Source organism: Lipotes vexillifer, unplaced genomic scaffold (genome assembly GCF_000442215.2).
Source record: "Lipotes vexillifer unplaced genomic scaffold, Lipotes_vexillifer_v1.1 scaffold102, whole genome shotgun sequence".
Lineage (NCBI taxonomy): Eukaryota > Metazoa > Chordata > Mammalia > Artiodactyla > Lipotidae > Lipotes > Lipotes vexillifer.
Window position 1 is genome coordinate 4,247,869 of NW_006786541.1, and position 17,033 is coordinate 4,264,901.

The window sequence follows — 17,033 nt, forward strand, 5'->3', positions numbered from 1 at the left end:
AGTTGTTGCAGTTATTCAGTTGAGAAGTGATAGTGGCTTGTACTAAGGTATCGGCAATGTGGATAGAGAGGCTGAGAGTATAGATTGCTAGATATAATACAGTTTAACAGTGGCTAGACACAACATTTAATATACAGATGTAGGTTGTATTTTTTTATATTAGCAGCAGGCCACCAGAAATGTCATGTAAGAGAGGACACCATTAAAAATAATATCAAGAATATTATGTATCAAAGAATAAATGTAACAAAGAATTATAAGACCTGTCTAAGGAAAATTACAAAATTTTATAAGAAATGTTACAGATGATTGATTTTATTATGGAGAGATATACTATATAAAATGGAACATAATACCTAATATAAAAACATTAATTTTCCCCATATTGATTTGTAGATTCAGTGCAATTCCATACAAATTACAACATGATTTTTCACAGTACTTGATGGGTCTAAAATGTTACAAGGAAAAGTGAAGGCTAAGAAGAAATGAGGCCCATCTGAAGGTGATGAACAGGAAAGAGAGATTTACCCTGGAAGATATTAAGACTGACTCTAGTAATTGAGTGTACTTTCAGCATAGGGATGTATGAATTGACCAGAGGAATAAAATTGAGTGCTCAGGAAGAGATCCATACGTATATGAAACTTCGTTATGTGGTAGAGGTGAAATCTCAAATCAGGGAGGAAAGTAGAGACTATTGAATAAATGGAGCCAGAGAAAATGTTTATCCATTTGGAAAAAATGAAGTTGGATCTTCATCTCACATTATATTTAAAACAAAACAAAACTCTATAAAGTACTAAAATGAAAACTTTGAAACTCTTAGAACAAGTAAGTAGAGATTTCCCTTTCCAGCTGTGATAGAGTAACTGGTATCCAACTAGCCATCCTGCAAAAAACAACTGGAAAACAAAACAAGAACAACAGAAGAAAGAAACAATTGTTTTCAAATATTGGCCAACAGGCAGTACAGGATTGAGATACCTGAGAGAGGAGAAATAAGTATCTCTGTGATTTCCCTGACTTTTTTTTTTTTTTTTTTTTTTTTGTTTTCGGGCCGCGGGCCTTTCCCTGCCATGGTCTTTCCTACTGCGGGGCGCAGGCTCAGGTGTCATGGCTCACAGGCCCAGCCGTGCATCGGCAGGCGGACTCTCAACCACTGCACCACCAGGGAAGCCCTCCCTGACTTTTTGACTGGAGGCAAAATTTTAGGAATGGCACAATGAAGGGCATTTCAAGAAGAGTAAGAAGTGCACAGCACTGTTGCACAATTGAAGAGATACGTTCAGGTTCTGGAAGGCTGAGGTATCTGGATTTATGGACATAGTACCTGAGAGGAGAGAGCTATGCTGAAAAAAAGCTCTAGATATCTGCACAGGGGTCGCCTTGAATCTTAGCCGGATTCCAAGCTGTGCATGCACAGGGTGAGATTCTATGAGAAAACTACCCGAGAAAGAAAAACTACTGAGGCATCTATGAACTGAAACAAGAATCAGAAATTGTACTTGGTAGAGATCCCAAGCCATGCTTGGAGTAGGCTAATCTCACCCTAGACTAAAGGCTACTCCAGATCTGTCCTAACTAAGCTGAAAGACCAAGCTTCAGAAAGATCAAGGTGATTTTCAAGTAAATTAGTTGCCTGTCAGAACAAAGCTCAATAATACTTGTTAAAGAAGGACACTGAATGCAGATACTCAACGATGTAGCATTCAGAATGTCAGATGTTCAGAAAACATTGCTAGATGACCAGAAGCTCAAGAAGTTGGAAAAGGTGATCCATAATCAGAACAAAAAACCACCCAGATAGAAACAGACTAGAAATTACAGGCATTAGCACATGAGGGCTTTGAAACAACTAATATTAATGTGTTCAAAAAACTATGAAAACAAAGAGAATAGTAATTATAATAAAAGAACCAAATATAATCCCCTAGTGGGGATTTATCTAGTAATTGACAAACAGATTTTCAAAGTTATAATGGAAATGTAAAGGACCTAGAATAGCCAAAACAATTTTCTATGTTGTTCTATAGAACAAAAGCTAGAGGACTTATACTACCTGATTTTGAGATTTTCTATAAAGCTACAGTAATCAAGATGGTGTCATCTTGACCTCAGGATAGACTTACAGGTCATGGAACAGAATAGAGAGTCCATATCCATTTGGCCAGTTGATTTTCACAAAAGTCCCAAGGTAATTTAAAGGACGAAAGAGCAGTCTGACAGATAGTACTGGAACAATTGTATATCCATAAAAAAAAAGAACCTCAACTTATACCATTACACCTTATACAAAAATAAACTCAAAACGGATAATAAATCTGTATGCTTAAAGCTAAAACGTAAACTTCTAGATAAAAACATGGAGGAAATTTTTGTGAGTTTGGAATAGACAACAATTTCTTAGGACACAAAAATACCCTGCCGAAAAAGATTACGAGCTCGACTTTGTCAAAATTAAAAACTTCTTAAAAGATACAGTTAAGAAAATGTAAAAGGAAGCCACAGACTGTGAGAAAAATGTCAGCAGTACATATATCTGACAGAAGCCTTCTCCAGAATGTAACAAGAACTCTTATAACTCAGTTTTTAAAAAATGGTCAAACCTCAATTAAAAAATGGGCAAAAGCATTTGAAAAGACACTTGACAAAAGAAGATATTAAAAAGTATTTTGTATTTTGAAGTAGAGAAACACTTTGAATAAGGCATGGAATCTTTGACTATAAAGAATTGATGTATTTCACTCTATGAAAATTAAGAGTAAAGGACACCTTAAAGTGAAGACAGTTACAAACTTTGAGATAGTATTCACAATTCATAACATGGACAAAGTATTTTTGTCAAGAAATAGAGAAGTAGTCCTTCTGTTTAGAAAAACTAATAGAGACCAACGTGACCTCAAAATACGAATATTTAAAAAAATATATGTTATGTTTGTGTCTGCATGTGTGGGTATTTGTTAGAAGGCATTGGAGAGATAACAAAGCTGTGAAGAAGTGTGGGACCAGATCTTAGGGAAAAAAGAGGGCACTCAGGAAGGTGAGCCTGACGTCTGGGGCTACCTTTTCTCTAGCTGTATCTTCCAGTTCCTGAGGAGGTAGCTAAGAGACTGAAAAGCTGAATAGAACCCTCCAGATTCTTGAGGCTAAAGATAAATATACTATTTCGGGACTTCAGTTTGGGATCTTGAATGAAGGGCTGCTCTCTAGAAGTAAGGGTGAATCAGAAAGTGTTCTGCCTCCCCTCACAGGGGTTAAAGTTTCACACCACATCTTCTTAATCTCTGATTGGATTAAGGTAATCGAAGATTACTAGTGCACCGAGGCTCATTGCCTGCCAGAAGCGAAAACAGATCTTCTCTTGAGAAAGATATCATTACTTGAAGCCTCAGATTATATCTATGGTTTTCCATGCACATTGTCTGGCACTCAGTTCAAAATAATCAGCACATTAGCAAATGAGACAACATGATGGAAGAGTGAGAGGGAAAAAATTATTTATCAAACATTAGCCATTCAAGAATAAATGACAGGTATACACCCTCAGAGAGCTTACAGTATAGCTGGGGTGTCAGACATGTAAACAACCTAAAGGTATGTGAATAATGAAATGATCAGACACAGATACAGACTTTATAATATGTTCAAGTACATAAAGAGGAAATTAAAAATTTCAGCAGAAAATTGAAAATGAACAAAAGAACCTAATGGAAATTCTAGAATTGAAAAATATAACAACAGAAATGAAGAATTTGACGGGCTTAGATTTGAATAGTACATCATAAAAAAATAGGGTAAACCACTTAGAAGCAAAAGTGTAGAAAATACAGAAAAGAGCTTTAAGAGACATAGGTGATACATTAAAAAGGTCTAAAGTATGTGTAATTGATATCTCAGATGGAGAAAAAATGAGAGTGAAATAGGAACAGATGGTGGCTGAGAATTCCACATATGACAGAGAATATCAAACAAATTTAGTAAACCCTGTAATTAGCGCAGGAAAAGTCTTTCACAAAGAAAATAACACTAGCACAATATTAGGGAAGTCTAAAAACCAAAGAATATACTCTTAAAAGCAACCAATAAAAAAAGTCTAGTCACCTTCAGAGAAGCAACAGTAAAAATGACAGCTCATTTCTCATTGGAAACAGTTGAAACCAGAAGACAATGGAATGTGCTGAAACAGTAACTGCCATCCTAGAATGATGTACTGAGCGAAAATAGATAAAAGTACAATGAAGACAGTAACTAAGAGAACAGTCAAACATGGAGTTGTCAAGGGAGAAGGAAATTATAAAATGTGAGTGTAAATTTGGAATTGTGGCTTAAAATTTAATTAATTTAAGTTGAATTCTCTATTACTCTGTCATCAAAATTCACTTAACATGGTGCTTTTAGATGTCAACAAATGTTTAAGTGCTTGGATTCAATAGCAGTGTTAATTCTTTAAACAAATACTTACTGAGTGTCTACTGTTTGCCTGCGAAGTGTGTGTTAGCTGATAGCAGTATAGTGAGGCGCAAACACCGAGATAATTTCTTCTTTCCAGAACTCTCATTCTAGTGGTTGAAGTAATGGTGGTGCGCTGGGGACAGAAAATAAACAAATAACCACATGATAAACTGTAAAGGACATGGGTACATGGTTCTGTGAGGTGGTATGATGGGTGAATTGGTCTTTGCTAAGTCTGAAGAAAAGAAGTTAACTAGATCAGGAGAGACAGCATCACCATGTGCAAAAGACTGTGACAGGACGCAGACCGTGTGTTGGAGGGTTGGAAAGAAGGCGTATGTAGCTGTAGCACAGAGAGCTAGAGTTGGGTAATGTAGTAGGGTCTCTCTGTGAAGTAATATGGAATGGGACGAAACTGGACAGGTAAGTAGAGTCTGCAGTGCTGACTGGGTGGTGCATGTAAAGGGTTTACGACTTTATCCTTAGAGCCATAGGAAATCATTGAAATACAAATGCAGGTGGGTAATATTTTCAAAATTGTGTTTTGAAAGGATTGCAGTATGAAGATTAGATTGAAGGCCAGAAGTGGATAGAGGTAGATTCCCATCGCTCAGATTGCAATACTCTAGGTAATAAGTGATGGTGGCTTGGGCTAATGTGATGGAGCTAGAGGTAATGGGCAGATGCCCTAACTATTTAGAAGCTAAATCTGACAGGGCTGGGTGATAGATTGGGTATTAGAGGTGAGGTAGAGGAAGACATCAAAGTATTGTAAACTACTGTAAGACTTGCTTTATATTTACATATTAAATAGTATGTTTTGAAAATGTTTCAAAGTTAAAGAATTGCTTGAATAAATAAGTCATCTATATAGTAGAATGTTATGAGACTGAAAGTGGTGTTTATGAAGAATTTTTAACAGTGCAAGGAAATACCTATGGTCTTACATAATAAAGTAGAAAGTGAAATTGTTTATAATGTGTATTCTTAACTATATAAAATTATAATAGTGAAGCATACTGATGATTAGAAATGACTCTTTTTGACATATAGACACCTCAAGAAGAACATGCTATTAACGGTCCAGAACTCCTGAGGAAAAAACGTACAACTTCAGCTGAAAAAAATACTTGTCAGCTTTATATTCAGACTGATCATCTGTTTTTTAAATATTATGGAACACGAGAGGCTGTGATTGCCCAGGTATTTATAATTTTGGTACTATTTTAGTTTTCATATTCTCATATTGTTTCATTATACCTGTATATTCCTCTAAAAATTAAAGTTAGTGCATATCTCATTTTGGAAAAATAAAGAGTATGTATTTTCAGTTGTGATATGAGAAAATATGTAAGATAAGAACACACATAACTGAAAGACCAGTTAGGATATTTTAGTGTCATTCTAAAGAGAGATGTAAGAAAATGATTTTATGAAGCAGATGACACTGGGAGCTTAGCTTGGAAAAGAGGGTCAAATTGTCATTTGTGGTCTTAAAGGAGGGAAAGGTAGAGGAGTCTTTCCAATAAGAATCTTTAATTTCTATTCTGTGTTCTCCTTATACTTAACACTTTCTAAGTTACCTTACTATCTGCACTTGTGTCTTATTGAAGTATAAATTTTTTGGAGACACTCTTCAAAATATCCTTTTTTTTTTTTTTTTGCGGTACGTGGGCCTCTCACTGCTGTGGCCTGTCCCGTTGCAGAGCACAGGCTCTGGACGCGCAGGCTCAGCGGCCATGGCTCACGGGCCCAGCCGCTCCGCGGCATGTGGGATCTTCCTGGACCAGGGCACGAACCCGCGTCCCCTGCATTGGCAGGTGGACTCTCAACCACTGCGCCACCAGGGAAGCCCAAAATATCCTTCATTTTGAAGGTATCCAGTGAGAGTTTGGTGAATGCATTTTGAGTCCAAGGATTTGAGACTGAGAGGGTGGAGGTGTCATTAGTATAAATGGTAAACTCATTTTGTTGGTGGTGATGAACTCACTTTTAGACACGTTTAAAAGCCCATGTACATGGTGATGATAGGGTATTGAAAATGTAGAACTGGAGCTTGGGAGAGGTTAGCCTTGAGCTTTCTGTGTGGAATTTAAGGGTGCAAAAGAGATAGTTAAAATAAGGAGAGAATGAAATCAAAAGGGAAGGAACTGGGAGATAAAATCTCTTTATAGTGAATAGGATGACGAGGAGAAGCTATGGGCTAAAATACAATAGTTAAAGAGGTAGGAGATAAAATAGGATTAGCCAAGGAATAAGCAAAGTTTCCCAACAAAATGCATAACCAATAGTGTCATATGTGGAGATACCAAAGAGAATGACTACAAAGTAATTGACTCGATGTATATGTATGTCAAATATACAATGTATATTTGTATATGTATGTCAAATCATGATGTACATTTTAAATATCTTACATTTTATTTGTCATTTATACCTCAGTAATGCTGAAAAAAAGAAAGAATGATTATAAAGGTTAGCTGATTTTTAGTTATTAGAATATTATTGATGGACTTTAAGCAAGCTCTCAATAAAGTTGTAAGGGTGAAAACATTGTGAACAGTAAGGAATGGGTTGGCAGGAGCAGTTAGGGTTTCAAGAGATGTGAAAAACAGAAAAAAAAAAGTGTCTTAGGAATAATATGGAATATTTGAGTGAAAGGGGGATACATGAGAAGTTGGTCAGAAGAGGAAAATGATCCAGTAGAGAAGCAGTGTTAGATATGAGAAATAAAAACTGATGAGAAAGAAAAACTGATGTGAAACAATGTCCTTGAAGATCCAGTAAAGATTGGGGTTAAGAATATAGAAAAGTTACTCTTTAAGGAAGAGTTACCATTTGAGGGAGATAGAAATGCATAAAGATAGAAAAGTTTGGGGACTTCCCTGGTGGTGCAGTGGATAAGACTCCGTGCTCCCAGCGCAGGGGACCCTGGTTTGATCCCTGGTCAGGGAACTAGATCCCACATGCATGCTGCAGCTAAGGAGCCCGCCTGCCGCAACTAAGACCCGGCACAACCAAATAAATAAATAAATATTAAAAAAGAAAGAAAGAAAAAAGAAAAGTTTGAAGGTTAAAAGAGCAGGGGATCAAGATGAACCCTCAGTAAAGTAAGATGTCTGATCAGTCATCTGTGGAAAAATGTTTGAACTACCACTGTTGTGGGTGGAGAAGGAACAGTGAGAATTGGATAAGGGATTGCTAGGCCAAGCTGAGGGTAGATAGCAGATTTATAATGGACTTTATCAGCAGTGTTATGGTATTCTTTATCATTGTTGGCAACCTGGGCTACTTTTGAAATTATTATTGTTAATGCTTTTACTTGACTATTTATGTTTATATAATTTCTTTGAAAATAGTTTTGAACCTATATATATATGCATGTTTTCACATAAGTGGTAGCAAGAGTGCTTTTTGTAAATGAAGATGGGAAGGTTGTATATAGAGTGGTTTAGAAGCCAGAGAGTTAAGTTGGGAATCAGCTAGGAAAAAGAGAATCTTTTTGTGTTCTATCACCCTGTTTACCTCTTCTTAGAATTTAGCAAAATCTGAATGTATGTTATTTATATTTGTATTACTTCCTTCCCTTCCTCCCCCTCTAGAATAAATCTGTAAATTTATAGGGACCTTCTCAATTTTGTTTACCCCTGTACCTCCAGCACCTAAAACAGTGCCTACCATATAGTAAATGGTGGACAAAACTTACAGAATATGTACTATTGCATCAATGGAAAGACTAAAGTCAGAGACTGACTGAGTGTCCTGATATTATCAGGGAGGTATTCACAGAAGATGTCTGAGCTGAGTCTAAGGGGTAGATACCCTAGGCATAAGGAAACAGCATGCGAAAAGGCATGGAGGTATGACATTGCAGGATGGAATTGAGGAAACCAAGTTTTATTTGGTTGGCCAAAAAGTTTGTTCAGTTTTTTCCATAAGATGTCACTAGTAGTGCTTAATTGTCTTTAATTTCATTTGAAACAATTTTGTTAGATTGTATTGTGACAGCTGTCAGATCAGCATGCATTAAAAAAGAACTTAATCAAAACTGGTGAATTTTTGTGTAGCCATTTTAATATTGAAGATGGAAGAAAAACATTTGGCATATTATGCTTTATTATTTCATGAAAGGTAAGAAACACAGCTGAAATGCGAAAAAAGATTTGTGTGGTGTGTGGAGAAGGTGCTGTGACTGATCAAACGTGTCAAAAGTGGTTTGCAAAGTTTCGTGCTGGAGATTTCTCACTGGACGATGCTCCACGGTCCGGTAGACCAGTTGAAGTTGATAGCAATCAAATAGAGACATTAATTGAGAACAATCAACGTTATACCACGTGGGAGATAGCCGACATATTCAAAATATCCAAATCAAGCACTGAAAATCATTTGTACCAGCTCGGTTATGTTAATCGCTTTGATGTTTGGGTTCCACGAAAGTTGAGCGAAAAAAACCTTCTTGCCCGTATTTCCACATGTGATTCTCTACTTAAACGTAACGAAAACGTTCTGTTTTTAAAACAAATTGTGACGGGCAGTGAAAAGTGGATACTGTTCAACAGCGGTCCCCAACCTTTTTGGCACCAGGGACTGGTTTTGTGGAAGACAGTTTTTCCACGGATGGGGATCGGGGGGATGGGTCAGGCGGTAATGCGAGTGATGGGGAGCCGCAGATGAAGCTTCGATTGCTCGCCCACTACTCACCTCCTGCTGTGTGGCCCAGTTCCTAACAGGCCGAGGACCACTACTGGTCCGCGGCCCAGAGGTTGGGGACCCCTGCTGTACAATAATGTGGAACGGAAGAGATCGTGGGGCAAGCGAAATGAACCACTGCCAACCACACCAAAGGCTGGTCTTCGAGGGCTTCCCTGGTGGCACAGTGGTTGGGAGTCCGCCTGCCGATGCAGGGGACATGGGTTTGTGCCCCGGTCCGGGAGGATCCCGCATGCCGCGGAGCGGCTGGGCCCATGAGCCATGGCCGCTGAGCCTGCGCGTCTTGAGCCTGTGCTCCGCAACGGGAGAGGCCACAACAGTGAGAGGCCAGCGTACCGCAAAAAAAAAAAAAGGCCGATCTTCCTCCAGAGAAGGTGATGTTATATAGATGGTGGGATTGGAAGGGAGTTCTCTATTATGAGCTCCTTCCGGAAAACCAAACGATTAATTCCAGCAAGTACTGCTCCCAGCTAGACCAACTGAAAGTGACACTCGAGGAAAAGCGTCCGGAATTAGTCAACAAAAACCACAGAATCTTCCATCAGGATAACACAAGACCGCATGTTTTTTTGATGACCAGGCAAAAACTGTTACAGCTTGGCTGGGAGGTTCTGATTCATCCCCTTCAGATTTCCATTTATGTGCACCTTCAGATTTCCATTTATTTTGGTCTTTACTAAATTCTCTTAATGGAAAAAATTTCAATTCCCTGGAAGACTATAAAAGGTACCTGAAACAGTTCTTTGCTTGAAAAGATAAAAAGTTTTGGGAATGGAATTATGAAGTTGCCTGAAAAATGGCAGAAGGTAGTGGAACAAATTGGTGAATACATTGTCCAATAAAGTTCTTGGTGAAAATGAAAAATGTCTTTTATTTTTACTTAAAAACCAAAGGGACTTTTTGGCCAACCCAATATATGACTGAGGCAAGAGTGCATGTTTGGTTTTGGCCAGAGAAAAATATGGAAAAGTCACTGAATTTCCCTTCTCAGTTCCAGCTCACTAATCTTTTTCATCCTTTCATCTAGTATATGATATTGACATTTTAAAATTTGAATGTGGTGGAATATGAATAATTCTTGATTTGGGAAATGGAAATTCACAGTCTTTTTCACATTTCAACATTGCCTCTAAAATGTCTTTTTTTTTAAATCAATAGATATCCAGTCATGTTAAAGCAATTGATACAATTTACCAGACCACAGACTTCTCTGGAATCCGTAATATCAGTTTCATGGTGAAACGCATAAGAGTAAGTAAGGAATTTCAATAGTTAAGAACATTAAGAAAGAGAAACAATAAGGATCATGTTTACAAAAAGAAAAATGCTTGACTTTTACTTCATCTTCATGCATTAAATAGTTAAATTGTATGTGCTGATGCAGGTTAGCTTTACTCTTGGGTTTTACACACACACAGAGGGGATACTTGGGTTTATGACTTAATGAAATCTGTAGGGCTTTAATCTGGACTGCAGAAGAGGTATGGTAGAAAGTACTGTTTTCTATCTATCTGATTAACATACCAGTTAGAAAGCGCTCTAAGTAACTGCAGATACCGTACTTGACATTTTTCTCCCTGATATTATTCCTCATTTTCTTCAGATTTGCTTTATGCAGTATATTTCAGTGTGTCCCATTTGATGCTGCAGTGGAGGGAAGGATAGATACAGTGGTTAAATACAATTGGAAGTTGGAAAAACACTTAATACTGTTTCCTCTTGAAATGTAACAGTGCACACTAATGTATTTCAAGTTTTGAGAAATCCTTTGGGAAAGAAATCCATATTTTTCTAAGCTAATTTAACCTTTTTGTATTAACATCAGCTGAAACTCCAAAGACCTGCAGTGCACATTTTGAGAAATGCTGATCCAGAACTACTGATTCTTAGTTTTAATGTTATAAATTGTTAATAAGTAAATATTATTATTAACAAATTGGACTTTCAAAAATTTTCTAAATATGAATTCTTTCAAAGTATAAAGCTTTTAAGAATCTGAGTTTATAAGCTAGATAACCTGGGTTTTAAAAATCATCATTTTACAAAAGTACTTGCCACAGGGTTTCTTTATTTAAAAAAAATTTATTTTTAATGGCTTTTTTTTAATGTTATTTAGTTATTTATTTTTTGCTGTGCTACATGGCTGTGCAGCGTTTTTTTGGCTGTGCCGGTAGCTTGCAGCATCTTAGTTCCCCAACCAGAGATCGAACCCAGGCCCTTGGCAGTGAAAGCACTGAGTCCTAACCACCAGACCTCCAGGGAATACCCCACAGGGTTTCATTATATTTTGTGCTTTTATTCTTCTTAAAATATTGTTGACTAGATTATAGTTTTAGTACATACGTGTAATATATATATATATATATTTTTTAACATCTTTATTGGAGTATAATTGCTTTACAATGGTGTGTTAGTTTCTGCTTTACAACAAAATGAATCAGTTGTATATATACATATGTTCCCATATCTCATCCCTCTTGTGTCTCCCCCCCTCCCACCCTCCCTATCCCACCCTTCCAGGCGATCACAAAGCACCGAGCTGATCTCCCTGTGCTATGCGGCTGCTTCCCACTAGCTATCTACCTTACGTTTGGTAGTGTATATATGTCCATGCCTCTCTCTCGCTTTGTCACAGTTTACCCTTCCCCCTCCACATATCCTCAAGTCCATTCTCTAGTAGGTCTGTGTCTTTATTCCTGTCTTACCCTTAGGCTCTTCATGACCTTTTTTTTTTCTCAAATTCCATATATATGTGTTAGCATACGGTATTTGTCTCTCTTTCTGACTTACTTCACTCTGTATGACAGACTCTAGGTCTATCCACCTCATTACAAATAGCTCAATTTTGTTTCTTTTTATGGCTGAGTAATATTCCATTGTATATATGTGCCACATCTTTATCCATTCATCCGATGATGGGCACTTAGGTTGTTTCCATCTCCGGGCTATTGTAAATAGAGCTGCAATGAACATTTTGGTACATGACTCTTTTTGAATTATGGTTTTCTCAGGGTATATGCCCAGTAGTGGGATTGCTGGGTCATATGGTAGTTTTTTAAGGAACCTCCATACTGTTCTCCCCAGTGGTTGTATCAATTTACATTCCCACTAACAGTGCAAGAAGGTTCCCTTTTCTCCACACCCTCTCCAGCATTGTTTCTAGAGTTTTTGATGATGGCCATTCTGACTGGATATCTCATTGTAGTTTTGATTTGCATTTCTCTAATGATTAGTGATGTTGAGCATTCTTTCATGTGTTTGTTGGCTGTCTGTATATCTTCTTTGGAGAAATGTCTATTTAGGTCTTCTGCCCATTTTTGGACTGGGTTGTTTGTTTTTTTTGTTATTAAGCTGCATGAGCTGCTTATAAATTTTGGAGATTAATCCTTTGTCAGTTGCTTCATTTGCAAATATTTTCTCCCATTCTGAGGGCTGTCTTTTGGTCTTGTTTATGGTTTCCTTTGCTGTGCAAAAGCTTTGGAGTTTTATTAAGTCCCATTTGTTTATTTTTGTTTTAATTTCCATTTCTCTAGGAGGTGGGTCAAAAAGGATCTTCCTGTGATTTATGTCATAGAGTGTCCTGCCTATGTTTTCCTCTAAGAGTTTGATAGTTTCTGGCCTTACATTTAGGTCTTGAATCCATTTTGAGCTTATTTTTGTGTATGGTGTTAGGGACTGATCTAATTTCATACTTTTACATGTACCTGTCAAGTTTTCCCAGCACCACTTATTGAAGAGGCTGTCCTTTTCTCCATTGTACATTCCTGCCTCCTTTATTGAAGATAAGGTGACCATATGTGCGTGGGTTTATCTCTGGGCTTTCTGTCCTGTTGCATTGATCTATCTTTCTGTTTTTGTGCCAGTACCATACTGTCTTGATTACTGTAGCTTTGTAATATAGTCTGAAGTCAGGGAGCCTGATTCCTCCAGCTCCGTTTTTCGTTCTCAAGATTGCTTTGGCTCTTCGGGGTCTTTTGTGTTTCCATACAAATTGTGAAATTTTTTGTTCTAGTTCTGTGAAAAATGCCAGTGGTAGTTTGATAGGGATTGCATTGAATCTGCAGATTGCTTTGGGTAGTAGTCATTTTCACAATGTTGATTCTTCCAATCCAAGAACATGGTATATCTCTCCATCTATTTGTATCATCTTTAATTTCTTTCATCAGTGTCTTATAGTTTTCTGCATACAGGTCTTTTAAAAAATAGCTGAAAGTGGTCCTTACTTTTAGAAGTGACATGATTAAATATTATATTGGATTGCCTTAAGGTGAAATATGGTTCGATATACTGTATAAGAACTGTTTGTAATTGCTTTCATGTATTTTGAGAGCAATATAAACCTTTAAATGAGCAAGTAAAAGTGATATAAGTATTGCTATTTAGTAGACAGCAATGAAATGCAAAGTAGTGAAAAGTAGAGAACACCTGAAGAAATTTTAGTGAAACACATTTGTTTGACTAAAATAATTTGCATTATGAATTAGATGCATGTATATAAAAAAGTTACGTGGGGCTTCCCTGGTGGCGCAGTGGTTGAGAGTCTGCCTGCCGATGCAGGGGACACAGGTTTGTGCCCCGGTCCGGGAAGATCCCAGATGCCGCAGAGGGGCTGGGCCCGTGAGCCATGGCCGCTGAGCCTGCGTGTCCGGAGCCTGTGCTCCGCAACGGGAGAGGCCACAATGGTGAGAGGCCCGCATACTGCAAAAAAAAAAAGAGTTATGTGGTGATTAGTTGTTTTTCAGACCTTTAACTGAGATTAAAACTTTAATTTAAATGTCATCAGTTGAAGTTTGTTTGTGACCCATTAAATAATTTGAAATTTATATTTTATAAGCAAATATTTAAATATTAATCATCCCGGGCTTCCCTGGTGGCACAGTGGTTAAGAGTCTGCCTGCCGGTGCAGGGTACACGGGTTCGAACCCTGGTCTGGGAAGATCCCACATTCCGCGGAGCAACTAAGCCCATGCGCCACCAGTAAGTACTGAGCCCGCGTGCCACAACTACTAAAGCCTACGCACCTAGAGCCCGTGCTCTGCAACAAGAGAAGCCACCACAACGAAGAGTAGCCCCTGCTTGCTGAAACTAGAGAAAGCCCACGTGCAGCAATGAAGACCCAACGCAGCCAAAAATAAATAAATAAATTTATTAAGAAAAAATTAATCCCATTTTTAATATAGGTAACTAAAATTTAGATGCAGTTTTTATTTGTAGCCAATATTACAGAAATATCAGAGAATTTCATTTCTATGTTTACTGGGAAAAAGCAATATGCAGCATGTCTCTAAGCATGGGCTAACTTTAATATGTAGTGTTCTTGTTTTTTTGTGTGTGTGTGTGTGTGTGTGTGTGTGTGTGTGTGTGTGTTAGATGACCATAACTGATTGTTTCTGGTTAATTGTTAATGGATAAACCAGATGGTCTCATATCTGTCTTCAGGCAATTGCCTTCAGTGGTGTTTCTACCATCCTGTTTGTAAGCTCCTTGGTTTTTACTGAAGGATGTGGATCCTAAAAAGACCTATAGTTTTCATTTTATTAACTGTAATAGGCTCATCACTGGTATTTTCAATAGACTGAGATTTCCCTTCTAAGCAATGTTTACTCTCATACATATTCCTTTTCATTCTCTACCAACAGTCTTGTATGTAATTCTCTGACTTACTTGGGGAAAACCAAATTGTTCTAGGACTTCAAAGGTTAGGCAGAGGTCTCTGAAAGGAAGCAATGAGTAGTAAATGAAAGCTTTTGTTTTAGTTGAAGTTTGGTATCAGAACTGATTATTCTTCATATTGTGAAGGAGGAACCTGCACCCAGGAGTATAGTAGCTAAGTGTGGAAGGAAACATTCTGGAGGAACTCAGCTTGAAATCGTAAGAGAAACGAATTGGCAAAGAAAAAAAAAATTCTTGCTCACATTCAGGGGAAAAGATTGAACTTGAAGTTAGTTGTGCTTGACTCATGACTCTAGGCAAGGAGAGCCAAGAATATGATTTGTCTGCTGAATTGACAGTTTTGGGTTCAATATTTCTTTTATGTTATACTAATCAGCTGAAATATAGGGTTTTATGTCATACTTGTCATTATATGTAGGAGATTAGCACTAAAGGAGACTCATCAAATGATTAAATTGAGAAACTGTACTTCCTTATTGGAAATTTTGAAAGCAGAACTTGTTTTCCCATCCCAAGTGTTCAGTGTTCAGGAATCTGTGAACACTTGCTCAGAAATGTAATATGCTCAGTTTTATTTCCCCTACCCATCCATCCTTCCTTCCTTCCCTCCTCCCTCCCTCCTTCCCCCCTCCCTTTTTGGCTTCTATGATTAGCTCAGGGATGGAGGTAGTGGGAATAACTGTAGAAGCCTGAATTTAAGCCTGACTTCCTTGGGCTCCAAGCATATTGTCCAGGTAGATACTACTTACACTAAGGCTCTGCTAATGTTGGTTGCTTGTTAAAATCATTGTTTTGGATTTTAGATCAACACAACTGCTGATGAGAAGGACCCTACAAATCCCTTCCGTTTTCCAAATATTGGTGTGGAGAAGTTTCTGGAATTAAATTCTGAGCAGAATCATGATGACTACTGTTTGGCCTATGTCTTCACAGACCGAGATTTTGATGATGGTGTCCTTGGTCTGGCTTGGGTTGGAGCACCTTCAGGTAGTTTATCTACATATGTCTTGACTTACTACTTGAAATGAAAAGCAGTTCTCTTGATGGATTGAATTTTACAAAGTATAGGAGAAAATGATGCCTGTACAGTATCTAAATTTACACATCTTGAGTTAGGCAGAATTCATAAGCGTAATGTAAATGGAAGGATAGTTGAAGCAGCTTTTTATTTTGAAATGAGTAAATGAGTACTAACGGAGATATCCTGACATTTGGTACATTCAGTAGCTGAAATAAATAATTTTATGGGAAAAAGTGGTACTTAGTTCTGAAACTGAAAAGCAAAATATTAATTTTTTCACAAAAGTTAATGTAACTAATTAATTATTTTGGGAGGTAGGGGGATGGGGAGAGGTTCTTAGAGTCAAAAGGGGAAAACTGTGTTCTTGCTTCTTCTGCCATGAGATAAAGAGCAGAGAAATCCTACTCAGGAATAGCAGGTAGAAAGAAAAGAAAGACTGCCTTTATTATTATTATTTCTTACCTTTATTTTAACAAAAGGGAAGTGTTGCCTGAAAAGAGATGTGGGCAGGAGGTCCAGTACCCATAGCTCCACTGGCTTGACTGCATGGCCCCACATTCCGCTGGGGTCTCTGCCTTAGCTGTGAAAGCTACTGTCACTGAGAAAGCCGGGATGGGATAATCCCCTTGCCATTGCAGTCGGGGTGGGGGTCTGTGATTCACAGTGTAATAAGTTCAGTAGCCTACTTCAGAGAAATACAAATTGATGAATTGAAAGATGAGTAGAAAGAATCCCGGACTCTGAATATAAATTTTGCCATATAGAATTTGATCAGTAGTCTGTCATCTTCTGAGTTATACACAGCAGTTTCTCCTTCTGATACATAATTTCTGTCTTTTTCAAAGGATAAACTTCTGCTTTATCCAGGGCAAGACAGGCTTTTCTATTCTTAGTTTATTCTTTGGTTTGTTATGCATATTTTAACATCTTTAATACTGTATTTTTGCTTTTATACTTGCTCTTTTTTTTTAAGCCAGCAATGAATATCCTTTTTAGTTTACAAAACTTTTGTTTTTCTTCCATATTTTAAAGTGTACTCAATTTCATGATGTCATTATAGTACAAGTTTATGTCATAGGCTGCATATATCATAGTGCAGTATTTTTGTATATTTGTCCTTTACAATGATCTGTGCTGGTTTTGTGTTATCAGCAGATTGTACAACTCACTCTTT

At 37.6% G+C, this 17,033-nt stretch overlaps 1 protein-coding gene across 1 annotated transcript in view; it reads left to right on the forward strand.

Annotated features, from left to right (window-relative positions):
• ADAM10 (ADAM metallopeptidase domain 10) overlaps positions 1–17,033 on the forward strand; it is a 113,646-nt gene that overhangs the window by 60,684 nt on the left and 35,929 nt on the right. The window contains exons 6-8 of the mRNA XM_007458903.1: positions 5,509–5,658; positions 10,324–10,416; positions 15,642–15,825. Of these exons, the coding sequence (XP_007458965.1) occupies positions 5,509–5,658; positions 10,324–10,416; positions 15,642–15,825 (427 nt within the window). The remainder of the gene's footprint in view (positions 1–5,508; positions 5,659–10,323; positions 10,417–15,641; positions 15,826–17,033) is intronic.